A 27,340-nucleotide genomic window follows, 5' to 3' on the forward strand; every position below is an offset into this window, starting at 1 on the left:
AGATCTAAATATCTAATATATATAATTCTCTTACGTGGCTCCAAAATTTTGGCTGTATTTCTTTTCCGCCAGTGGCAACGTTTGCTTTGTTTTGCTTACGCTACTATTTCTGTTACACGGCGAATCGACCCATGATTGCCGCTAAAAATGTCACATGCCAAATCTATCTGAGGTGACTCAACATATAGCGCTTTTAAAAACGGAAACTGAAATAACCAGAGAGCATCAGCTGCGGCAATCTCATACTATTAAGCTAGGCAGAAGTGAGTAGTCTTTGTCGATAGATCTCTATTTTAGTATTTTGTCGAAAGTGCTTTTTTTCACGAATTTATACATTACGAATTTATTTGACGATTTTTGATTTACATCACGAATTATACTATAGCACATTTCTAATAGGTTTAACGAATTACATGTCATTTATTTGAATTCAAATTTATTTTAATGACTTACTATTTACTAAAAAGTTGTAATTTTTTTATATGGATTTGAATGACTGTTTTGAATTCTTAGAATTGTGTGCATCTGCAATGTACCTAAGTTAGTAGCGAGCGAAGCGATCTTGGTACGCGAAGCAAACCATATAAGATTGCGTAGGCGAGCGTTAGCGAGCAGGGGGCGCAGCCCACTAGTTACCTATAAAGATCTATTATGTTAAAAAAAAAATTATATTACTCTTAAAGTAGATTTGCTAATCTTTATTTATGCAGAATTATTTTAGAACTGGAAATAGGAGCTCTGTTTTATTTACAACAGTCTAAATAAAGGAACTATTGACAGCCAAATTAAATAAATAAGCACATGAGTTGAATATTTTTTTTCATCTTATTATTAGATTTCTTCATTCTCTAGAGCCATTTTTTATTTTAGTCTACTTAAATCATTTTAATTATCAATTGACTTAAATAACAATTAACACACTTTAAATTTTTAAGGTATTTTCTCAACAGATTTTGCATAAAATGAAGACTAGTATCTAATCAAAGCTGCTTATTCAAGTTTCATATCTTGAGCCAAGTCTCAAAGTTTTATCCTTCATCTTAGCAATTATATGATTAAACAATAAAAAAATCACAAAGTTGTTCAACATTTAACTGAAAAATAATCTGAAGCTATATAGTTTACATCGAGTTAGATATTAATAGTTATGAAAAAAAAAGCAAGTACACTTACTAACTATGTGCTATTTTGTGAGGAAAGAGTATAAATAAGAAAAATATCTGCTCTGTTAAAATGAATCAGATTTAATTCAGTCAGGTAAAACATGTTTTATCTATACTTAACCTAAATATACCATTTAAATAAAAATATTCAAAGCAGCAACTAAGTAAAGGAAAATTCACTGGTAAATTTAAAAGGATATGTGCATTAAGGTTATTAATTTAATTTAGAAAATCAGAAAGTTAAAAAGTAATTTTTGTTTTATTTAAACTTCACTGTGCAAGTTTAGAAACTTTAAGATTCTTTTACTTTTATTTACAATGATTTATTATTATTTTTTTTTAAATATTTTTTTCCTTGTTATGAAGAAATATGCTAACAGTTTTGGCCCTTTATTTATTGGCAAAAAAATAAACAAATAAAAACTCAAAATGCTCACAAGATTTTTTAAGGAGGAACAGTCTACAAAGACAAAAATGTTATATGTATATTGTTTTTAACAAAACACTGAAAATATCTTATGAAAGGTATTATCAGTTTTGAAAAACACATTTTAATTGGGAGAATTCATGATAAACGTTTTGAATAATATTAAAAAGTCTTACTAACATCCTAGTCCCAATGTCTTATAATTATATAATATAGCAGAACTATATTCCCTTGTAAGTTAAGAAAAGACCATTGTGGTATAGGATTTAAATAATCATTAATGCCTACATAGTTACGTTTTATTTCATTATCAAATTATACTATCAAAACAATATATAAGCTTATCAAAACAATAAGCTATCAAAACAATATATAAGCTTATAAAACTCAACATGTCAATTTGTGCCATCTTTCATAATTCATGCTATCTTTTCCTAGATTTGATGACATATTTCAATAAATAAGTGGAACATTTGTTCTTGAAAAAGAGGCAATTATATGATGTTGCAAGAGCATTGGATTTGATTGTACCATTAAAAATGGCACGTCTTATGCTGGCATATCCTTAACAAATTAAATACAAGTTAAAAAACTTTTAGTTTTGTTTCACTGTAGAAGAAATTCAAAAGAAGAAAGAATATTCTTATTCTTAACAATATTATCATTCTTTCATCAGCTTCTCTAAATGCAAACAGAAAATACACATATGTTACGATTTTTAAATATCATTTCTATTGATTCTTATTCCTTATTAATCGATTATTTGATAAGTTTTGTTTTTCTCATTTCATACGATTTCAGAGAGCAAGCAAAAAGAAGGCTGTTCACAATGTTTCAAGAGTTGGCGATGTTGATATTCATTCGTGTAGGGAGCTTGGCATCCATTTGGTGCGCACTTTGATGTAAACAGGCTCTCTGCATAGGGATAATGGTTTTTTCTTGCAACAGATAAAGATAGATAAAATTAAATGAATATAACATACCTGATAGAGTGAGTTTTGAGAAGTCTTTTTCCATGATTTTACCAGATGCTTGAAAGAATTCACAAAAATCAGCAGTAGTAGGAGGGGGTGAGGGTGAATCTAAAGTAAAACTGCTAGGACTTTGCAAACAAGACGAAGAAGCCGGGCTTAGTGAAGAAACTGGCGTATTTGTTTCACAATACCTGTAAGAATAGGTTTTGATGATAAGCCAAAAATGTTTCATTCAATCAATTTAAAAATTGACAAATCACAAAATTTATTTATCTGTTTGTAGTAATAACACTCCAAAGAATAAAGTTTCACATCAACAAAAATTTTAAGTCAAAAAGTTTAATAAAATTAAAAATCACCAAGCTATACTCCAAACAAAATTGCCAAAATGCAGGGGGGGGGGAAGAACACAGTATGCAAAATAAATCATTTTTAACATCTTCTAATTTATTTTTGAGAAATAGACATATTTTTAAAAAATTTTTGGCTGCCTAGGGTCTAATGAGAACCCAGATACAAAGAGTGAATTTCTAGGGTCCCTTTATTCTCACTATAAATGAATTTGACTGCAACACCCACTTTTTCAATAATAAGAATAAATTATTAAAATGTCTTCTAAAATATGTCCCATAATCTTCTGGGGCCTTTCAAATATTAGGTAAGCACCTAATAGCGGAATACAGTTCGTGATTTGCTTATTTTTCCTGACAAGGGGTAGGAGAAGTATGAGCAATTATAACATAACACATTAAAATTATTTTATTTTTTCAAAAAATAAAGGAATAAAATTTTTAAAAAATCAAGAAAAATTTACAGTTAGAAAAAATTTATATTTAAAATTAAATTCAAGGAAAAGAATTGTAAAAAATTTTCTCAAGTGTTTTGTTTCATTTTTTTTTTGTTCAGTGTTTTGACGATAGAAGAAAAACTAAAAAGATTCCTGAAGAATTTTCTACTTAAATGTTCATAAAATTTTGAGAGCAAAGATACATATTTTCTTTGAATTTAAGCCTAAAATAAAATTACTACAGTACAAGTCAAAGCAAAAACAAGGAGTATTGCAAGTTTCATACGTAAGCTAGAATGGTTTGTGGTTTGTTTGCTTTTTTTTTTTGACAAGGGGGAGGAGTCTAATTTGCTTAAAACATATGTAATATTTGAATATCCTCTTCACATAAATAAAGTTATGAAGTTAATTTAAGAACTTATTCAAACATACCGATAAGTATGATCAAAATTAAATTCTTCATTGAGAAGAGGGGGAGAAGAATCATCAATAGAACACATATCAAGGTCAAGTGGATTTTGGCTCATGGATAAGCTCCTTCCATCTCCTTCAGAAAAATCTTCACTGCTCCGAAACGGGTCTTCAGGATCGGTGTTGGCAGATGCTTTAATTCGGTCAGGCATAGCAGCAATAATATGTTCAGCAAGGGTCAGGACCCTGTTGTCAGCTTCACTGTTCAGAGGCAGGTCGCAACTGCTGCAGCTATCTCGACGACTAGACAAAGTGCTACCTTCTAAAGAAAAAAATGAATTTTATTAGCTTCAATAGCAAGTCACAAATGAGATAATAATTTCAACACAGTTAAATACTGAAAAAATATGTGTCGAGTAAATAAAATGGACATAAAGAGGAAACATTTATTTATATATTTTTCCTGTAACCACATCTTGAGTTATTCAGGCATGTGTCTAAATATCTTCATATCTAATGCATGCAAATCTAATATACGTTTTTAGTCTTTAATGATAGCTTAATCATTAACATTGTAAAGTTTCGAATATGAAATGATGTAATATTTTAAATGCAACTGCTTACATATATATTAGAAATGCATTAAATAATGAGTTTAGGGGAAAACTAAGTAACAATTAGGCCAGTTGAATAGTCATTCGACTAGAACAATGTAAATAATTTAGCCACAAAATATTAATTTAAAAATGTGAAAAAATAACTAGAGTTTAGAAATAAATAAATATATAAATAAAAATACTAAATAAAAAATATATATATAAATAAAAATACTAAATAAAAAAAATATATAAATAAAAATACTAAATAAAAAAATATATAAATACATAAATAAAAATAATTGAACAAAAAATAAAATAAAATAAATAAATAACTAGTATCACAAAAATAGCAAGCGTCTAGCACATTAAATGCAATTTTATAAAACTAAAGTACTCTATAATATTATTACTAGGAGTACATAATAAGACAAGAAGATTGACATGAAATTATTTCCTCAATCATTAATGATATCTTTCACCTTCGTTAAATATTCCACTCTATAAAACTGTTTAATTTACCATATGATGTTGCAAAACATCTTATCAACAACACCTAAAACTAAGAGGTGACATACTATGTACTAAAAATAGTTAATAAAAAATATTTATTAATTTAAAAGAAAACTTGCGTTTGATGTGCTTAATTTTTCATTGACTTCAGCCAAAAAGGTTTAGGTATTGGAGATATTAATAAAATGTTGTTGTTGTTGTTAATTTACGTTGCACTAAAGCTGCACAATGGGCTATTGGCGACGGTCTGGGAAACATCCCGGAGGATGATCCGAAGACATGCCATCACAATTTTGATCCTCTGCGGAGGGGATGGCACCCCCACTTCGGTAGTCCGACGACCTGCGCGCGAAGTTGAGCACTTTACGGTAGCAAAGTTTAACGAGGACCAATACCGCACACCCTCGGTCCCTACGCAGACTGATCCAAGTGGTCACCCACCCGCACACTGATCGTAGCCAGTGATGCTTGACTTCGGTGATCTGCTGGGAACCGTGTCTTAACGATCATTTAATAAATGTACAACAAAACAATTTTGAAATTTTGGTGATCTAGTGATATATCTATATCAGAGCAAGAGCAACCAGGTACATATTTCATAAAAATTAATATAAATGGCTGAAAATAGTTCTTAATTTTATCAAAGAGGATGAACTTTAATTTTAATAAAATTAAGGTCTATGTAACCAATATCACACCATAAACATGAGACATTTATTGCAATATTGCTTTAAATTATTATGAATATTCAATTCTTAATAGTTTTAAATTTCGAAATTGGTTGTTTTATTATTAAGCCACAGATGAAAGAACAACCAATCTTATATCTAAAGTCTTAATATCAAAATGCACCAAAAAATATGCTGCTATTTTTATTTTAGTTAGAAGTCACACTAGCAAATTAATCTGCCTTTTAAACTAATAATTGTTAGTAAGTATGCAATATGTACTGTAAAAATCACAGAATACCTGTAGCTGCAGTTGAAAACTGTCCATCTAATTCTTCATCAGATGGTATGATATCAATTGTAGAGCTCTTAGGTTTCTCACCTATTGGAAATACTTAGTTTAACAGTTCCAGTAAATATATTTTAAACAACATCAAAAATATGTGAGTTAAATAGTTTTAAATTTAAAATCTTAAAATTAACTTTATTGCAGAAAAAATCTTAACCAATTTTAAATAAGTCAAAAGCGATTTTCAAAAAATATATTAAAAAATTAAAGTGGCAGCATATTATTTGTTTAAAATAAAGATACATTAAAAAGCCTTAACTCACTATATAAGAGTCATTCCTATTTTTTAGTTAATTAGTTATAATAATTATTTATGCATGATGAATATTAATAATGATTTATTATATACACCATAATATAGAAACATAACCACCAATTACTACAAAATTTATGTAGTTCCAAAAAATTAGAACGAAACCGTCACATATTATTAATTTAAACAAATATATAAAAAATCATATAGACTAATGGCCATGTTTTTAAGTTGTTATAAATTATTGGTAAAAATTCTTCTTTTCTTAAAGCAAAATTTTATAAGAAATCTTGCTTTAGTTAATTACTTCTGGAGAAAAATATCAATCTTTTTGCTTTAGTTAACTACATCTGGAAAAAAATGTCAATCTCAACAAAAACTCAAACGTTGGTTGATTGAAGTTTACTGGTGCAAGAGACAGGAATGATTATGTGCCAGTCAGTAAGTTCAAAAGCTATTTATATTTTTAAATAGAAAATTGTAAGCAAAGCAGAAAACAATGAAAATATGAAAAAAATTGATTTATCTTTTTATTATTATATTTTTAAGGTAATTTATATAGTCCAATTATTTTGATAATGCTATTATGATGCTATTATTTATATTTTTAAAAGTAATTGATATAGTCCTATTATCCTGATGAACTTAATAAAATTATGATGCTCAAGAGTACTAAGCAAGGATAAAAGATCAGGATAAAAGCTACCAAAAAGTTTGTTCCTCAAATGCTTAAAATTGCCTAATGTCAGTTAAAATGTGTTTAACGAAAATGTTGACTTGACACTAAGTACAAGTGGAAGAAGGTTTCACATTCAGTAAAGGTTTATACATTTATAGGTTATACATTTCATGAAATGGAGGGTATATATACACAGAGTAGAGCCTCGATCGACTGTTTCTCAGGGGATCATTCATTGTGAAGGAAAGATAAGGGAAAACAATGAATGGCTGTCAATATAAAATACCAAAAAATGACTTGAAAAAGTATGAAAAATAATAAAGAGGCATCAGACTTCAAAATTAATAAATTTAGTATCAGTCTAAAAAAGTTTCTATAAAAAAATATATACTTAATACAAAAATATTTACAATGCAAAAAAAAAGATAAATAAATGCATTTATTTATGAAAAATATATAAAAATTTTAGTTTGAACACGCTCTTTCAGTTAAAACATTCCAAACAATAATTTTTCATCATTTGAAAGAGATTGGTGCTCTTTTTCTGTAATTTAGTGAGAAAATATAAAGTTTCTCCTTGTTCCAAAGACTTGAGGCCTCTGTAAATTTTAGCACTATTTTATCATCTTCATTGGTATTTTTTACCACTTATTTAACTTCTGCAACCATTTTTCCAACCAACGTTATACCACAATGTTCAACACTTCCATAAGCATATCATAATAAATAAACGCTATATTTGAGGTGTTTTCATCTCTAAACTATAAAAAATCCTCATTTTTTCTTCATCATTGGCGTCAGGAGCCACCATTTTTCTTATTACAGCAAAAAAACTTAATTTTTTCGAAAGTCAATAAAATTTATGATTATAGACATGAGGAATCTTTTAGCTTCAGAAATGATCTACGTATTATCATAGTATTGTGTTCAAAAATACTTGTTTTCTTTTGTAATTTATAGGTCTTCCAAACCTCTTAAAGCTTTAAATCTTATTGATAAGTATAAAAAATCGCACGAACTAAACACCTCTAAAGTTACGAAATAATCCTTCAAGTATTTCTTGAGAAATTTAAAAAAATGTCTACATATATATAAAAAATACTTTAAAAGTCAGTGAAAAGATGTGTCGGTATCAATAAGTGAAGGAATTGAAATTTTAAGCTTAAACATTATTGATTAAGTATAAAGGAAAAAAGTGTCTTTTATAGTATCAGTATCTGACTTATATATTCAGTAAATTAATAGTAAATAACCTTCCTTACTTGTATTCTCAGTGAGCACAGGAGGAGAGGTAGAAATGTCTTTTTTGGGTTTAGGTGGATTCATATTGAATCTGTCCCTGGAATTCGTTTGAAGCACATTTAAAAAAGACATCAGGCTGCTTTCATTCAAATGAAGACTGTATGATTGACTTTCAAGGTTAGGGGGATCTAAAACTTCACTTGAAGAGAAAGTTGAAACAGATGAGCTGAGTCGTTGAGACTGTGCTTGTTGCGATTCCTTAGGATTTGTAGCTCTAGCTTTTACAGATGTTGATGCGTTGTTCATCAGCATATTATCTAAAGAAGGTGGCTTCATTGCCTTACTAAGACTTGAATCGTCGAGTTTTGCAGCAGCATTGAGATCTGTTTCATTGCTTCAAATAATACAAAGTCAATTAAAAATGGATAAAAATATATACACTGAATATTGATTAAAAAAAAATTTATTTTCAAATTGGTCAAAAAAGAGCTTGTTATTAAAACTTGTTTTTAAACCCATATCAATAGTTTTTTCCTTAATAGGAAACAGTTTGCATGTAAGATATAACTTTAAATAAATCTTGGTAGATAGAGTTCTTTATTTCTAACAAAAACAAGCTAGATAGGAAACGATTTTACAACCAGCTTTTATTCTTTTTTGTGCCACTAACAGCCCGGAGTCTTGACATAAGAAATATTAATTTCGACATCATTTATAATTATGATATGCAAATAATATAGCTGCCAACTTATATGGTTGTTGAAAAAAAATTGACCAAGTGGTGGTAATGCAATATTTAAGGTGGGAGAAATTTTCCTCTTTTGAAAACATTTAAAAATACAAATTTCTTTTTCATAAAATTTTCATAGTTTGAATCCTTAGTTTATAATAAAGGGTAGAGCAACTTGTTTTTAAACTTCAAATAGAAAGTTCTATATATTAAAGCATAAATCTTGCATGACAGTGGGAAAAGAACAAAAAGTTAGAAAATACCTATGAGCTCAATTCATGAAAAAAATTAATAAAAAAGTGTGAAAAACTATTTTGCACAAAAAGAAAATATTTCAATTATTTATATACTCATTTAAAATTGTTTTTTTTTCATCATATATAATCCAATAAGTTTTATACATAAATCATGATACAGAGAATAAAATTATAGTAAAATGAAACAATAAAATAATGTAGAAATATTAAGAATTCTTTTAAAGTTTAGAAAAATTGAAATTCCACCAAAAATTAAAACAATCTCACACCAGATAAATGTTACTACCACAAAGAAAACTATTTTTCAATGGTCATATAAGTTGGAAGCAATGAAGATAGCATTGATTCGAATTAGAATTAAGATTAAAAATAAGCCCTTCATTAATACATGGGGAAATTAAAAAAGCTTCGTTAATGGAAGTTAAGTGAAAAAGCAATGCGAGTTAAAATGGTGTCCAGAGCAAGAGCAAATAGATGCACATGAAGAAAAGGTAAACAGCTAAGATTCCAAGAAAGTGGTGCGGATTGGTAGTTACCAAAAGTCAAAAGATGTGTGTTTGAGTGCCTGAAAACTTTTAACATACTGAAAAGATACCATAAAGAATAAGTTTTGCTACAACGTTTAGTTCAACACTAATTAAAAGTGGCAACCAATAAAATTATGCAGATTACCGACCATCCAAAATATTAGATACTATAAATCATTCACTATGATTCGCGCACAAATATCCATCTTCCTTGCACTTTCCAGATTTGTTTCCATTTTGTGTTGCACATAATGAAGATGTGGAACATGTGTGCTGATTTGGACCCAAAAGAGGTACTTAACTTTTTATTACTATGCAGAGATCAAAACTAATTTAAATTTCAAAGCTCTTAAAATTATATAATATGAAAACAAAATTCATTAGTTAATTGTGTCAATTATATACAATAATTTCTGGGAAAATATTCATTCAAAAATATTATCATCAGTTATTAATGAGGGTTGTGCAAATACCTTCGTACTGTTATCTTGAACCACTCTAGTTTTTCAATCTGATCAACCAGGGATTCGTGGCCTCTTTCCGATGCAACAGTTAAAGGGGTCACTCCTCGGTTGTTAGTAACTTTGATGGCAGCCCTGTTCCATTGATATAAAAGCAGAGCAACGTCACTGAAGCCAAGTGCACAGGCCCACATCTGAAAAGAAAATTTGAAAAATTATCTTTAATATCACAGAGTTGACATTTTTGGGCGCAACACTCATTTCAGCTCATCACAACCAAGTTTAAGAACTATGTAAATATAAGACTATTCATAATATAATATCAATGGTAGTTTTTAAAACCGGTGTAGGTAGTAAAACAGATTCTAAATCATATCAACTGAAATTTCTGTCATAAGTATGACAGATTTTACAACTGTGCAAAATTTTAAATCTTAATACAAACTATTTACTAAATAGAAATGAAAATATTTAAGGACACATTGAAAACAAAATAAATTTTAAGCATAGCAGTAAGTTATTGATGAAAAAAAAAACTATAACTTATTTTAAACTATCAAACCTTGTTTTAAAAACAAAAAATAATCAGTAAATAAATAAATAATAATAAAACAACTTTGATTGAAAAAAAATATTATGAAGGTGTCTTGATTTTATTATTCTTTTAATTTAACTAAAGGGAATAAAAAAGTTTTTGTATAACTAAGAGTTGTTTTTACAAAATACAGAAAAACTGAACTTTCTAAGGCAATTTTTATTTTATTTTTCAAAATGTCGCCTCACATATTTTACTACTTTTGTATACCACTGCCAAAATTACTTACCTCTATTTTCATATCTATAATAATCAAAACAGTATTTCTCATAAGCCTTGTGACATTTTTAATTGAAAAACTGTGCCATTTACAATTAAAGCAGATCAGGAATGGTATAGTGTCAAGAGGAGCTACTGAAGGCTTAATTATATTGGAAAGATGAAGCACAAGTTGCGCTTTTTAGTAAGTAAGAAATTAAGAAAGCAGCTTTTAAAGAAAAGTGAAAGAAAGATTAATTACCAGAGGAGTGTTTCCCCTCTTATCCTGACTCATAGCATCTACTTCTCTTTCGAGCATAAGAGATGAGTTGTCATTCCTCCAATGCAGTAAAGTGCAAGCAAGGCGAGAAAACCCTAGAGCTGCAGCCAAATGAAGCAGAGTGAGATCAGAGCAAGTTGTTGTAAGCATTGGCGAAACATCGTCCGGGCGAGTCCAATTACCGGTCATGAATTTTTGGCAAAGAGAAACTAACCTATCTTCAAATGACTTTTGTTCATCATTGGCATTCTGGAAAAAAGAAATTAAATTCAGGCACATTAAAGGGAATGCAATTTATGATATACATTTTGATATTATTTACAATTGAAAGCAATTAAACTATATCTGAAGATTGTTTTTGCAAATCACCCTCTTTTTTAAAACTTCAATGATATTTGTGCTTTACTTTGATTTATTTGCACAGTTAAAGACAGAGTTTATAAGGCCTTTGTATACCTGTCATTGAACAGCCGACCGAATTTTTATGCATGTTTAAATTTAATTTCAAACTTACATAATGTTTAAATGCAAAAAGGGAATAAAACTGTAAGATGATCTAAAAAATTAAATAAAGTTTAAGATTTATGAAATAAGTATAAGATTTGATTCTTTAACATATATCATTCTTGATAAAAGCATTTTCATGTTATTTTATTTTGTAACAGTCGTTGAACAGTCGACCCTACCTTAGGTTTATACCTACCAATGCTCAACTCTGTATCCTTGTCATTTTGAACCCATCCAGAGGACAAGGAAACTCTTAGAATAAGTATTGGGGAAAATTTGTCTCTGTGTAGGACTTTTCGATGGGACTAATTTGCATTCACGTTATATAGAGAGGAAAACCATGATAACCTCCCACAGTTAGCCTGATGGCTAGGGAATTCTAACCCATGATCCGTTTACCACTGAGGATATTATGTCAGTACTGTGGTCCATGCAAGCTGGGTACGGAATTTGTATTGACCAGCCATTGCTGGGATTCAAAACCGGTTCACCTCATTGGAAGGCGGATGCTCTATCCTCTGAAGCATAATGTTTCAAGTCACAGTTATTAATACTTATTTATATGAGTTTAAATTATTAAAAACAATTAATCTTTTTCTAATTGCATTACCTGCACAACACTATTAGTTGTTAATCCAGCTGAAGCACCATCTAAACTGAAGGTTAGTTTAGTTTCCATTATCTCTAACCTTTCCAGGAGAGAAAGCTTCAATGTACTGTCTATAAAATCAATACAAAAATTTATTTTAGTATTTAGTATTTATAAATTAGTATTAAAAACTATAATTGAAGTTTGCATTATATAATAGATGTAAAAAAGTTGTATACTTTTAAATCACATTTCTTAAAATAAATTTCATAATTTTAAAAAATAGTCCTAAAAGTTTGGGACTCCTTTAAATTAAATAACGTGATAAACAATATACTAACAAACTACCATTTTATACATTATCACGTTTTCACATGTGATTGATTGATTTATAATATACAATTTGAATGCTAACAAAATACATTTAGGTAAGCATACACATTTCATCGTAAATTTTTAATTAACAAAGGTGAGTTAGGTATAAAAAAAAAAAAACCTGAAAACAGAAATCTGAAAATGTTAATGTTATGTGCAAAAACCATTTTAAATTTAAAAAAAAAACATCTGAAATTTAAACCAAAAAAATTTTTTATGTATGAAGCATGTATTCTTAGAATATAATCTAAGTTTTAAAAAAAATCTATGCACAATTTTTTTAAACAGTGTGAATATGAGCCTGGATGTTTCATTTTTAAATCAAATGAATACAAATCACAATATGTAATATTTAATCACTCGAATATGAATATCGATGTGTGATTTTTAAATCCTGTGAATAGGAATCGTGATGCGAGATTTTTAAATCAGGTGAATATAATCACAATGAGCAATTTCAAATAGCATGAATACAAATCATGGTGTGTAACTTTAAATCGTGTGAATACGAATCGCAATGGGAGGTTTTAAATCACATTCACGTAGGATAGAAATATGTAAAAATGTAAGGTTTTCATAGGAGGAATTTTTCTTTTTATTAAACTTAAGAAAGCTTAATTCTGTCAAAGAGCGGGAAAACTCAAACCCTGATTTAAAAAAGAGCAAATAAATCTAAAAAAAGTGCTAAAAAAATATTTTTTTTATAAAATTTTAAGAAGAATCAAAGGTACCTTCTACAGAAAACCAATCTTCTGATTTAACATTTGTAGCAGACTGCCTTTGCCTGTATTCAAAAAATACAGAATTAGATATGACGAATCCTTCACAAGCAACTTGCAGACTGACTAAACCTGTTTCATGAGCTGAAAAAGAAAAGAACAAAAAGATAAATTACTTCTCATTACACAAATTTATTAAAATTTTAACTACTAAAAAAATGGCTAATTTTTTTTTAAAAAGAAATATTTTAATTATTGTAATTTAATCTTAATAAAATTGCAATCAAACTAAATAAGAGGAACTGAATTTTCAAAAATTGTACAATAGTTGATTTTATTAGTTACAGCCAAATATATGAAGTTCCACTTTATAAAATTAAATTATAATTATAAAAATATAAATATTATTAAATTAAAAATTAAATTTCTTTTAAATGAAGCACTTATAAGATATGCTTTATTAGATGCATTTGATGCAAGGTTATTATATGCATAATATATTATAAGCTGTTTCATAATATGTGTAAAAGAAAAGTATTTGTGGTAGAACTCACGGGGACAGCTTATGGCAAAGGCAAACTAATTTAGAATTACATAAAATCGTTAAAAAGCCTGAAAACTATTTCTAGAAAAGCCTATAGAAGCTAGAGGAAGAGGTAGACCTCACTTTAGGTAGATCGACTGTCACAAAAAACCATGGGGATATTCTGAAAACTAAAAATTGGAGGACAATCGCCACTGGAAAACAGCACCCACAAACTTTTTGTTTAAGACCCAGAAGTGGTATTTTTAAGCTTAAAGATGTGTAAGTCTTATGGGAAAAAATCTATACTAAAAGATGGTACCTCAGTATTTTCATTTAATATTCACAAAAACTTCTTCCATAGACATTTAGGTATGTGGTCACATGCGAAACTAGATGACATTTATGTGAAACTAGATGACCCCGCAAAAGATTAACTTCTGAGATTTGAGTGCGTTTGATTTGAGTGCTTCTTTTTTTAAATTAAAGATGATTTGATTGCCTTAATTAGCTTTGTTTACTTTTCTAAATATCGCTATTTATCGAATCTAGCTTCATAGTTACAAAATGTAATTAATTCGTCACAACTCTTCTCTTCTTAACTGTATCCTTACTATTGTCGCTTTCAGACACAGAATGAATAGACTGACAGAAGGCTTGTTTATTATTCTTTTATCAGTGCTTGAGTGAAAATTACTGATACCTAGTGATGTAAAAATCACAAATCCCATATTTTCAAAAAAAAAATAAATAAGAATAACTACATTTCATGCCCATCATCATTTTTCTGCATAAAATAGTTTCAGTTTAATGCTCTCTGTGAATTTATATATTGACAATACCTAAGAATTATTAAAAAAGTTTTTCATAAAAGAAATGAATACAAGTATTAAGAATGTGTATCTAAAAAAAATTGTCTTTCACATGCAATATGGAAGAAACCTTTGTAGTTTCTTTGTTTATAAAACAAAATATTTACTCCATATTTCACTTCTTGTAAGGTTCCTTGAAGTTATTAAGCAAAATAATTAAAAATTAAACATAAATTTAAAAGAAAATAGATATAACAATTCTAAAAATCTGAGACATTTCTTGATTTAATTCACATTCTGTTAATACATTACAGACATTGTTCCCCTACACAAATTTTTCTCAGCAAATAAAACCTTGTTTTACTATGCCAACATTTATCTCTTTAAACTTATTAAGAATATACAAGGTGCCCACTTAAGCGGGAATATTTTTTTTGGAACGGCTTGTCTTGCTTCTAGGATAATTCTTATATACAATCTAAACACTTGGTTGACAAAAGTTAACCATCTGGAATGGAACAAAGAAACATAATTGGGATTTGCCAAGTCTTCTGGACAATGGTCTTAAGTGATTGAATTTAAAACGTACAGACGATATTGTTGATTCTGATCTAACATAATAAACGAATAGATACTAATTGAAAATTAAGAAAAATTGGCAAATTTATGTTGTTTTTTTCTGAAACATTATGTGAATGTAAAAAGTAAAATTATTAATCAGAATTTAATTTACTTAGAATATATTCAAACCATCAAATGAGAATAAAAAATTAAAGTGTGTCCATTTCAAAAGTTTAAATCAACAATTTTCAAAAAGGAATGATTTCCTCAAGTTTTTATTAATTTTCAGCATAATGTGCTAACAGAAGATATTAATCGATGCCTTAAACTTTTATATATAAATATAATATATATAAATATAATATATATATATATATATATATATATATATATATATATATATATATATATATATATATATATATATATAATATATATAAATATATATAAATATATATATATATAAATATATATATATATATATAAATATAATATATATATATATATATATATATATATATATATATATATATATATATATATATATAATATATATAAATATATATATATATATATATATATATATATATATATATATATATATATATATATATATATATATATATATATATATATATATATATATATATATGTTTAATAATAAAGCCTGTTTAATTATTAAACTTCAACTGTAAACTTTATGTACAGGTTAATTTCTCATAATATTCTGTTTTAAACTGCTGTTTGTAGAAAATGCAACACCATGAAAGAATCATCAGAATCAAATGAAATTTAATGCAGAAACGACTTGTACTGATACAAATAAATGATGAAATTTTCAAAACAAAAGAAACAAATTAAGCGTCCGAAATCAGTATTTGGTGCAGCCACCACGCGCTGCAATAAGTGCTGCTATACGACGTGGCATGGAGTCAAACAGATGTTGAATATCTGCTTGAGGAAGAGAATTCCATATCGCTTGTATGCGCAACCAAAGTTCGTCTTTGGAAACTGCAGGACGCGGATCACGAGTGAGACGCCGACCAACCATATCCCACACGTGCTCAATATGCGACATATCCGGCGAATAAGCAGGCCAAGGAAGAAGTTGCATGCGTTGTGCTGAACAGAAGTCTCTAACAGTCCGCGCAACATGTGGGCGTGCATTATCCTGCTGAAAGATAGCTCCAGGGATGCCTTGAAGGAAAGGAACGACTTCGGGCTGTAGCACTTCACGGACGTATCTGTTGCTATTGAGATTACCCTCAATTCGTATCAAATTGGATCGTCCATGATACGAAATCGCACCCCAGACCATAACTCCGGGTGTTCGACCACTATGTCGTTCAATAATACACTCAGGAAGGCAGCGTTGACCTGCATAACGTCTAACACGAACACGGCCATCATGGGTCCACAAATTGAAGCGTGATTCATCTGAAAAGACAACTTGGTGCCAATCAGCTCGCCAGTCTCTGTGCTCAAGAGCCCACTGCCGACGCAGCCGTCGATGATCCGCCGTGAGGGGAATCCTGTATAATGGCACCCTTGCACGCAATCCACGGCGCAGCAGACGACGACGAATTGACGAAGCCGACAATTGTACACCTGTAGCAGTAGACCAATGTGCTGCCAGCTGCCTGGAGGAAGCTGTGCGATCATTCACCGCCATGCGGAGCAGGTGTCGATCATCGCGCTCTGACGTCACCTTCTGTCGTCCAGTGCCTGTTTTTCGAGTTGTTCGGTGCTCGTCGGTCCACTGCTTCCAAACTCGCATCACTGTGGAACTGTTCCGCTGCATACGAGCTGCTATTGCGCGATAGGAAAATCCTCCTTCTCGAAGGCCGATTATCCTCCCTCGTTCAAACTCCGTAAGTTGCTTGAATTTCTTATTCTTCCGTCGTGGAGGCATACTCAGGTCTCACTAAACGTTTGCCACTAACAAATAATCATAGACTATTTTCAACGTCCCGCTACAGCACTTTATTTATACGCTTTCAGCATCAATTCAGAGGGCGCTGCGCGCGCCACGAACGCGCGATGGCTCTGAAACTTTATTAATTTGCATAATATCCTATAATTGACATTTGCTGCGAATTTCATTTGATTCTGATGATTCCTTCATGGTGTTGCATTTTCTACAAACAGCAGTTTATTTTTCTCTTATGAATGATAAGTGAACACGAAACATTGACATTCACAATTGGCTAGCACATTTAATTGTTTCAAACTGTATTTCAATGTTATGTTTCAATTGATACAGTATGTAGCAGAAGAAAAAATTTAGTACTTACAGTAAGCTGGAAAAAAAAAACTAATAATCAGATACAAAATATAAATCAAAGATATGAATACCTGGGCTATAACACCTAAGAACTCCACTTTGTACTAATGTAGTTGGCACACTGACGCCATCGAATAGGATGGTATAAGGAGAGGAGGATGAGTACCAAGGTCCTGTAACAAGAACCTTAACACCACCCTATGAAAGGAAACAAAAAAGTTATAACAGGCGTATGAAGAGAAATCAGTTGAATAAATGCTTTGAGAATTTGTTCACAAGATTCAAGTTACATAAATTCAAGTTACATAAAGCTAAGATTGCATACATCTTAATTTTAAATATAATTTCTTATTTAAACTGAATATTTAGAATATTTAATACAAAATCTACTGTGTTATAAATCATGAAACGCAGAATAAATAATAATAAAAAAATTACACAGAAAAAAAAAGACTACTGGTGATCCAATACTATCAAGGATAATTTTATAAAATGTTCTGAAAAAACTGCTAGTAAAGGAAGAATATTATTCTTAATTTGTCTTTATAAATTTAAATTGTGATTTTTGTCCTCAAGTATTGCACGAAAAGTACTCAAGTAACATAAAAAGATTTTTTTTAGACCTCAGAAAAGTTGGTATAATTTTGGAGGCATATTTTAATTTTTGCAAACAATATTTTAAGTTACAAAATCTGGCATAAAAATGACCATTTTCGCAGTAAACTTGTCTCACTTTCGATAGATTTGGATTTACGACCCTCGAAATATGAGGGTAATTGCAATCTGGAAAACACAGTCCAAAAATTTGGTCAGGAGAGCAGTTGAAAGTTTGGACCTCTATGTTATTTTTATTTTTGCACATTTCACAATATTTCAGGAACTTTTTAAGTTAACCAAAAAAAATTTCACACAATTATGTTTGGTTATCAAAAGATAATTCCATGCCAAATTTTTTTTTTATAATGATTGAAAACTTATTATTCTATTTAAAAATAGACGATAAAATTTCGAAATGTTAAGTATACAAATTTTTACAAAATATAAAATTTAATATTTTGCAAAATATAAAATTCAATGGCAAAATATAAAACTTGAACGAAATTGGTCAAATAGTTCTTGGAAATTACATTATAAAAGCGCAAATTTTCAAAATTTGATAACTTGAAAACTATTCGACCCGTTTCGTTCAAATTTTGTACATTGTCATAGAAAAGTACTTACATCAAAATCATGTAAAAATTTCAAACATTACAAATCCAAATCAATTTATTTTTACAGTAGTTATTAAATAACAGAAAATAATATAATAGTTATTTTTTGGTAGAATTATCTTTGAATAAATAAAAATAAACTTTATTTGGGCTCAAAAATTTTTGATAAGCTTATAAAGTTCTCAAGATTTAGCAAAAAGGTGAAAATAACATTAAAGAGTTTAAAGTTTTAATAGCTTCCATTACCAAACTACTGGGGCCATATTTGTCCCCCATATTTTGAAAATCAACAACCCGAATCCCTCGGGAAAAAAATATGTTTATTCGGAGAAAATACGTTTCTATATCTGATTTCATAACATAAATATCAACTGCAAAAAAGAATTAGCATGTTTAAGGTTAATCCCCTGTACCACTAAGCAGGGTTTGTCGATTTAAATCAGCTTGATTTAAATCAAATGATTTTTTTAAAAAAATCATTGATTTAAATCAACTGATTTTTTTAATATATATATATATATATATATATTGATTTTAAAAGTTAAAAAACAGTGTTTCAATTATTGATACTTTTATTATTTTCTTTTCTTAGATTTAAAATTTATTTTAAATAAATTACTACACTAATTAATTTTAGTTAACGAAATTACTTTCTTTCTTGATGTGTGCTAAATTCCAACACATTTGAAATTACATTTTTAAAAATCTATTGACACTTGAAATTGAAAGTACAGATTAAAGTAAACATTTAGTGTTGTCTTGAAATAGACTTGCATAGCGGTAGAAAGTAATTAATAAACATGATTTTTTTTTTTCAAAAAAAAAAAAAAAAAAAAAAAAAATTCAAGTAATGTTAATTAAAATTCTACCTTTTGATTGAAAAAGCATGGAATTAAAATTTACATTATATTTTATTGATGTAGGATTAAAAATGAATATTTTAATATAAAAATATATAGATTAAATATTTATTTATTTTTTGATGAACGACTACATTTATAAACACTATCTGTTACATTTATTTTGTCATTTTAAAAATCAAGAGGAAAAAAAAGAAATCACAATTTTAAACTGAAATTACGGTTTGCTAATTGAAACTTTGCTTTAATAGTTAAAGTACAGGGATCTGTCCAAGGTAAATTTACTACCGTTTAGCGGTACCTTCACAAATTCAACTTTAGGAAAAACTGTAGAACAAATTCACAAAATATTTTTTCCTAAAATTTTATTTTTGTGTCTCGTAAGAAACGATAAATTCATATTTTTACAATATTTTAGTGCTGATTTTTTAATGAAATTGATTTTTTAATATAATTTTTTATGTTCACAAATTATGTCTAAATTTTCACAAAATAGGTGCCTCTCAGAAAAACCTAAACAGACCCCTGAAGTACTCTTTAAATTCTCTATTTCATCTAGTCTTTAAATTTCAATCATGCATTTGTTCCAGAACGGTTGCCATGCAAAGCTATGTATTATAACGAAAAATTATTTTAGTAAGTTAGAGCTCCTAAAATATTGTTATAATATAGTTTTAATTTTAATTTAATTTTGACTAAACATTTATAAAGTATTTTTAATCATAAATTAAATTTCTTACAGTTTATTTGAATAAAAAAAATCTGATTTAAATTTTAAAAAAAAGATTTAAATCAAAAAAATCACGAACCCTGCCACTAAGATTGAGTCCTTGAACGTAAAACTTTACTCATTAGATAACAAGTTATTCAGGGTGTTCCATTCCCCCCATTGTACCTTATTTACTCATTATGATCTTAGTAAAATAACATACATAAATATGACTTAGTCTTCCATTTAAATATTTGAAAAACATTTACTCCTTTACATAAAGGCTGCCCAAGTTAAATGAAAAGCGGAAACATGTGGTAGCATAAAAAATACAATAGCGATAGTAAGGCCATCATTCACGGTTATATTAATTTATAAGGAAGAGTGCACTGCAGATTATGTATAATTGAATAAATATTTCTCATGCGAGTATTTAAAGTAGAGGTAAAAGGATTCGCCAAGGTTAACGCGATGTAGTACGATTTTAAATAAAGTGATTGCATTATTTATCACTTTATCACGTTATTCATCACGCGTCTGCCTATCAGAGAAACTTTCCTAAAATCTGTTGTTGTTGTAGTTCATTTACGTCGCACTAGAGCTGCACATTATTGGCGACGGTCTGGAAAACATCCCTGAGAATAATCCGAAGACATGCCATCACAATTTTGATCCTCTGCTGAGGGGATGGCACTCCCGCTTCGGTAGCCAGACGACCAGCACGCGAAGTCGAGCACTTTACGATAAAACAGTTTAAGAAGACCAATATCGCACACCCTCGGTCCCTACGCAGGCCGATCCAAGTGGTCACCCACCCGCACACTGACCGCACTCAGTGATGCTTTACTTCGGTGATCTGCTGGGAACCGTGTCTTAACGATCAGTCCACTGCTGGACTTCTTAAAATCTATCTCCTAAACAGTGTAAGGCATGAAGCAGCAAATATTTGATAACAAATATCTTTGTATGCTTGAATTTTACCACAAAAATTCCATTACAGGTGCACTACTTTGTTTTAGAGGCATCTATAATTAGAAACTTGAATGTACCGCACAAATCCACTCTTCATCTGGGCAACTCTTACCTTATACTAGTGCAGTAAGTAAACATTTAGATCAGTGGTTCCCAACCTGGGGGCGATTGCCCCAAAGGGGGCGATAGAGATTCTCAAGGGGGCGATAATCCTTAGGGGGGCGATCAGGGGGCGACGAGTACTCAAAAGATAAAAATTGCTAATAATATTAATAATAAAAGCTATTTGAGATTGAAATTGAAAATATATATGAAACCTATGGTTCTGGTGTAGACAAAGAATTATGATAGTTAAAAATTTAAAAAAATTCAAGTGCATAATCGTTTTCGTCATACGTTTTGGTATCGCAGGCGGAAATCTGATAAGTCACTCTGTTTCTCTGAGCAATAATACTGTTTCCAGGCGTATTGATGAGATAGCCGCCGACGTTGAATCAAAACTCATCAAATTTCTGAAAGAAGGTAAATTTGCGTTGTAGATTGATGAATCAACTGTGATTGATAACAAAGCTGTTTTAGCTTACTTGAGATTCATAAATGAGAGTAAGGAGATTAACGAGAAAATGTTGTTTACAAGAACTTTGAACACAGATACAAAAGGATAGTCGATTTTTAAATTGATCAGAGATTATTTTGAGGTAAAAGAAATCCCCCTCACAAATGTAAGTGCTTGTGCAACAGATGGTGCTCCAACCATGTCTGGTTGTCATACTGGGTTTCTGGGTCACCTTAAAAAAGAAGTACCGGAAGTTATCTCACCTTTCATTATGTCATTCATCGTCAACTTTTGGCTGCGAAAAATTGGTTATTTCTGGCATCAATAAAATAAAAGCTAATTCTCCTAACCGTTTGTTCCGAGAACTTTGCCATGAAAATGATGAATATTTCGAATTCCTGCTCCTACATACAGCTGTGAGATGACTTTCAAAAGGAAACTGAGCCGTTTCTTCGAATTGCTGGATTCGGTTACTGAGTTTCTCGACACCACTGATCCTGTTTTAAATGAGAGTTTGAAGCAACGCAAGTTGGAAACTGCGTACCTCACTCATAGTTTTGAAAAAATGAAGGAAATCAACGTAAAACTTCAAGGAAATAAAGTGAACATTATCAAGACTTATCTTCATTCATCGCCAAGTTTGATATCTACAAGTCAAGCATTGGTCGCAAAGAGCTCATGCAATTTCCAACTCTTAAAAAGTGTTCGAAGGCAGACATCGAGATTATCGAAAATAAAATCTTAATTTTTACTGATCACCTTGATCAGTTATGGAATCAAGATTTAAAGACTTGATGAAATTAGAAATTCCGGATTGGATTTTCGATCCTTTCTCTTTTGAAGTTGTGGATAAGCTCACTTCCTCTTTGTAGACTGAGATTTTAAATTTGAAGTATGACTGTGAGGCTAAAGTCGTCTTAAAAAAATACGGTAACGAGTTAGCTTGGGTAAAGCTTATGGACACTTATCCTTAATTGTGGAAATAAACTGAGCCGCTTCTCATCTCGTTCCCGTTAACATATTTAGAGGAGAGAGGATTTAGTTCTGTCTACCAGCTGCTCACAAAGCAAAGAGATTGGTTGGATATTTGCTTCAAAGGAGACCCGCGTATAAATCTGACGAGCATAAAACCTGACATTCAAGCTTTAACTTGAAATACACCAAGCACAGAGGGCAGTCATTGAAGTGGTAAAAATGTACTTTCTCCCTCTTCATTTTTTTTCACAAATTTTAGTTGTTAACGTTTCAACTTTTTCTTGATTACATTAAAATATGAATTTAAAAAAATTTAATTTTGTTTTGATTATTTCATTTCAAATATCAATACTTTTTGAAAAAAAAAAAGATGCACAATTTTGTTTAATAAATAAAAATGACAGGATAAATGTGCCTCCTTATTTGCATTACAATTTAAATTAAAATCAAATAACATAGCATATTTCCAGTGTTTGGTTGCTCACAAGCAAAAATGAATGGCTTTTTGAGCAAAAAGAGAAAGGGGCGATATGTGTCAGCCAACCCCAAGAGGGGGGCGATGGTCCGCAAAAGGTTGGGAGCCACTGATTTAGATTATTTATTCCTCTAATTTAAACATGTTAAAGCAAAATTTTTTCTAACTAATTAATTACTACTACTAAGATATTCAATAATAAACCAAGTACTTGCATAAGCATATTGAAACAAAACTTGATAAAAAAAATTATAATCGTTATCTTTCAACCACAACCCAAATGAAATTTCTAAACTCTGCAGGAATCAGACTTCAATTATATTACACATCCCGCCCCGAGAAAGCCCTGAAACAAAACTAAATCGAAAATTCAGTAATTCCCGAAGCAAAATATATAGGAGAAGGGTAACACTTCGGTAACAAGGTTATTTAATGAATTAATAATCAGTCATAGTTATTAGAATTCATCATAAATTAGATCTTAAAATATCTAGGATCGCCTAACAGTTAATGCACATTATATTAAATACATTTCTGGAACCCTTTAAATGCCTGGCTGCATATTTCTTAGAAACGAGTAAATAAAACAATTATTTTAAAATATTATTCACTAGGATGTAGAAATTTTATCAAGCGAAGTTGAATTTTTTGCACACAAAAAAGTTCTGTATTGCTAAATTAAGATATTCCTATTAACAGGAATAACGGGGAAAAAAAAGTTCTACTCAACATTATCGAGAAAACCATTTTAAAAAACTTATCGGACCAATCCTGAGAAACGCAAGCCTACGTAAATAAATCTTTTTTTTTTTTCCTCCTAAAATGTAGACCGAAATTTCCCTGAAAGAAAGAGATAGACAACTTTTGAACCGAACTAAAAGAAAATTGAATAAAATTTCATGTAAAAATTTTATATCAGTCATAATATTGCTTCAATGTTTGAAAAAAACTCCTTGGGTTACTATTTATAACCATTACCATTTACTATGAGTTAACATATTTTCAATTAAACGCTCTGTTTATGGTTCATTAACAAATAATAATAATTAAAGAGGATCAAAAACAAAATCTAATTACTTCGTAACTAAGTTTCCATTTCTATAAAAATACAAAATTACTTTAAATAAAGGCTTAACATATAATTATTCAACACTATTTAAATCCCTGTGGCAGAATTTGTTTGGGCTTTCTGCGACAAACCTCTCTAGCACTAATATCTTTCTGAAAGACACTTTTAATAATAACTAATTTAATTAAATTTAAAGTAACAGAAACGTTTCATTCACAAAGAAAATCCTATTTGGGTATAATAAAATTGCATGCATTTTTTTTTTTAATGAATATGTAATATTTTTTTTTTATTCTAATCATCTCGGGCGATATTGTCACATTTTGTAAGAGGAAAACACACTAATTATTTCGTTTTTTGCGTTTCGTAAATCATCATCACATAAAAAAATAATTAAAAATCGTAAAATCCGTGAAAGAAAAGAAAACCGAAATTAAAAAATCACGTTAAAATTAATCATTTCTACCCCTCTGGAAGAGGGGGAGGGGAAATTCTGCAGAAAAGAATTTTTTTGTTTCAATATTCTTTATTTTTCATTTTTCTCAAATAAGAATGGAAAAATTACGAACATTTTATTTCCGGTCCCTGGGTGCATGTTCTTAAAGGACACATGTCGAGCCAATTTTAAACCTAACTTGGGTTTAAGGTGAAATTGTTGCTAGGATGGTATCAAAAATTCTTAACTCTCGGAACCCCTGTGACCCTTCCAAGAGGCTACCACGGAGGCATTCAAAAAGCCTGAAACTTGTTATGACCATGACATAGCTCAATCAGTGCCTGATACATTATAAGGCCTGAGAGGCCAAATTTTAACATTTAGCCAAGGGCCCATCATTCTCGGGTCCCTCTAAATGTTACATATAATTTCGTTTTGCGTTTTTCCTGAAGAATTGTCTATTAGCATTATGAGTTAACAAAGATTTAAATAAATATAAGTTCAAATTTACTAATATATCGTAATTTACTTATGTTATAAATAATTTAAAAACACTTCATAATTAAACAATAGGTAAATTTTGTTTAAAGTAACGAACAGGGGGTTCTGTGCCTAGGGCCCCCTCATTTCCAGATCGGCCCTGAGCGCAATAAGCAAAATAGTAAAAATTAAAATAAATATTACACATTTTTTAAATCTGTTTAAGTATTTATTTTACCCTCAAAAATTAGTGACTCAGACTGAGTGACTAACATTATACGATCAATATAAAATAAATAAATAAAAGAAAATAAATAAATAAAGTTTCATAAATTTTTAAAGATAAAAATTCTAATATTCTATGCGAGTGCTTCTTTTTCTTTTGTGAAAATAGCCCGCCCATGATAAAGAAAAGCGCAACTTAAAAAAAAAAAAATTGTGTAAAAAGTAATCACTTTTAACAAAAAATCAGAATTAACAAATGTGTGTTACAATAATAATAGATTAGAGCAGTACCAGATACCAGACAATTACCCGGTAACCAGTTTTTCATCACCCGGTTACCATTCATTACCCGGCAAAAAAAAATTATAATAATCATACCCGTTAATTTTACGGGGTGTCCAGTGCTGGGAACATTCAATTATATTCAACATAACCATATTCAAAATTTTAGTAACCTTAAAATTATTCAGATATGTAGAGTAGAAATCCATATATTTCACCAGCTTTCTAATAAAAAAGCTGAAATAACTGTTACAGGCAACATATTTTTGAACAAATTATAACTCAGAAAAACATCGGTCATGGTAAAAATAAGTGACCACTTAGGAGAAAGACATAAATTGGGAAATCTAACGCTGAACACTATTTTAACTAAATTAATTTGGTAGTTAAATTATTTAAAATTAGAAATAGGGAGCTATATTGATATTTTTTTAATGTTAATAAAATGGTAATGAATGAAATTCAAAGATAACTGTGAAAAAATACGATATATGTATATTACTTTCATACTGAATTAGCCTTCAATAAATTAGTAAATGAAATAATATGTTTGTAGATGGGCTTGTAGACTTAAGCATATAATATAGAAATATAGTGAACAACAGTTTCAAACAAAACATAAATGTTTCCTTACAAATGACATAGTTATTATTCTAATGCAATTACTAAATTAAACATCATTGAAGATTTATTTCCTAGTAAATAACAAGGTACACGTTAAAAACGAGACAAATGTCTTAAAAATAAAAATGTATTAAATTTTTTTTTTCAAAAATAGTTTTTTTTATTAAAATTTTTTTTTTCTTTTCAAATAACTCTCAAACAGAAAACTCACTTGGAAACATTTTATCACTCATTCAGTATAAATTGATTTACGTTTAATATTTTTAAAAAAAATTGGCCATCCAAAACATTAAATTAAATTTTTACTAAAATTCGTGTTTTTTACTCATATCTTAATTCTATTTCCAACCACTCAGGTAAAAATTCTTTTACCGTCGATTTCGAAATGGAAGGTTGTTTTCTCTGTGTAATCCAAATACTCGTTTTTATAAATTTTGTCGTGGAAGCAAATTAAATCCTATTTTGCTTCTATTCTAAGAGTTTATTTCTTGGGGGTTCAAAATTACTCGGATACGGAAATTAAATTGAGTGCTTGCACTTCAAGCCCACACATGCCCTATGACGTCATCGCCAGCTGATCGTTTATAAGCAAAATGGCGTCTTTAAGACAAGCGAAGTTTCTCCACATAAGTTAGAACATTAATTAACGTGAAGTTAATAAAATGCAGCGTCGTACCGTACATCGAATTTGTTGAAATATAATTCTTTCTCGCCTACGCTTTTTACTTGACTTGGATTTATTATTTGTTTATGTATTTTATTGTAATCGTGATAGATTTCTGTTTAGTGTAAATAGCAACTTTGATGCATAATAAGTCTGTTTATGTTCTACATGGATTCGTGCCTATCTTTGTGTTAAGTAAGAAATGTATTGTGAAAGAATGGAAATCTATGTGAAAGAATATAGAATGTGTCACTTAAGAGAATTGATACTTGACGGGCTTGGTTTACTCGAAATTGAATGTAAAGAATAGTTGCTAGCGTAA

General features: G+C 29.5%; 1 protein-coding gene across 10 annotated transcripts in view; it reads right to left on the bottom strand.

The window, feature by feature from the left end:
• The window catches only part of Camta (Calmodulin-binding transcription activator), a 161,517-nt gene that overhangs the window by 10,074 nt on the left and 124,103 nt on the right, over positions 1-27,340 (bottom strand). For 9 of the 10 annotated variants that reach the window (XM_087168028.1, XM_087168026.1, XM_071183333.2 and 6 more), the window contains 9 exons: positions 17,552-17,678; positions 13,313-13,444; positions 12,228-12,337; positions 11,093-11,359; positions 10,050-10,231; positions 8,083-8,456; positions 5,841-5,921; positions 3,784-4,084; positions 2,574-2,755 (listed from right to left, as the gene is read on the bottom strand). In XM_087168028.1, coding sequence (XP_087024154.1) covers positions 2,574-2,755; positions 3,784-4,084; positions 5,841-5,921; positions 8,083-8,456; positions 10,050-10,231; positions 11,093-11,359; positions 12,228-12,337; positions 13,313-13,444; positions 17,552-17,678 — 1,756 coding nt within the window. The remainder of the gene's footprint in view (positions 1-2,573; positions 2,756-3,783; positions 4,085-5,840; positions 5,922-8,082; positions 8,457-10,049; positions 10,232-11,092; positions 11,360-12,227; positions 12,338-13,312; positions 13,445-17,551; positions 17,679-27,340) is intronic. The other variant, XM_087168027.1, reaches the window with a different exon arrangement.

This window comes from Parasteatoda tepidariorum, chromosome 7 (genome assembly GCF_982258835.1).
Source record: "Parasteatoda tepidariorum strain Cologne lab strain chromosome 7, Ptep-v5.0, whole genome shotgun sequence".
Classification (NCBI taxonomy): Eukaryota; Metazoa; Arthropoda; class Arachnida; order Araneae; family Theridiidae; genus Parasteatoda; species Parasteatoda tepidariorum.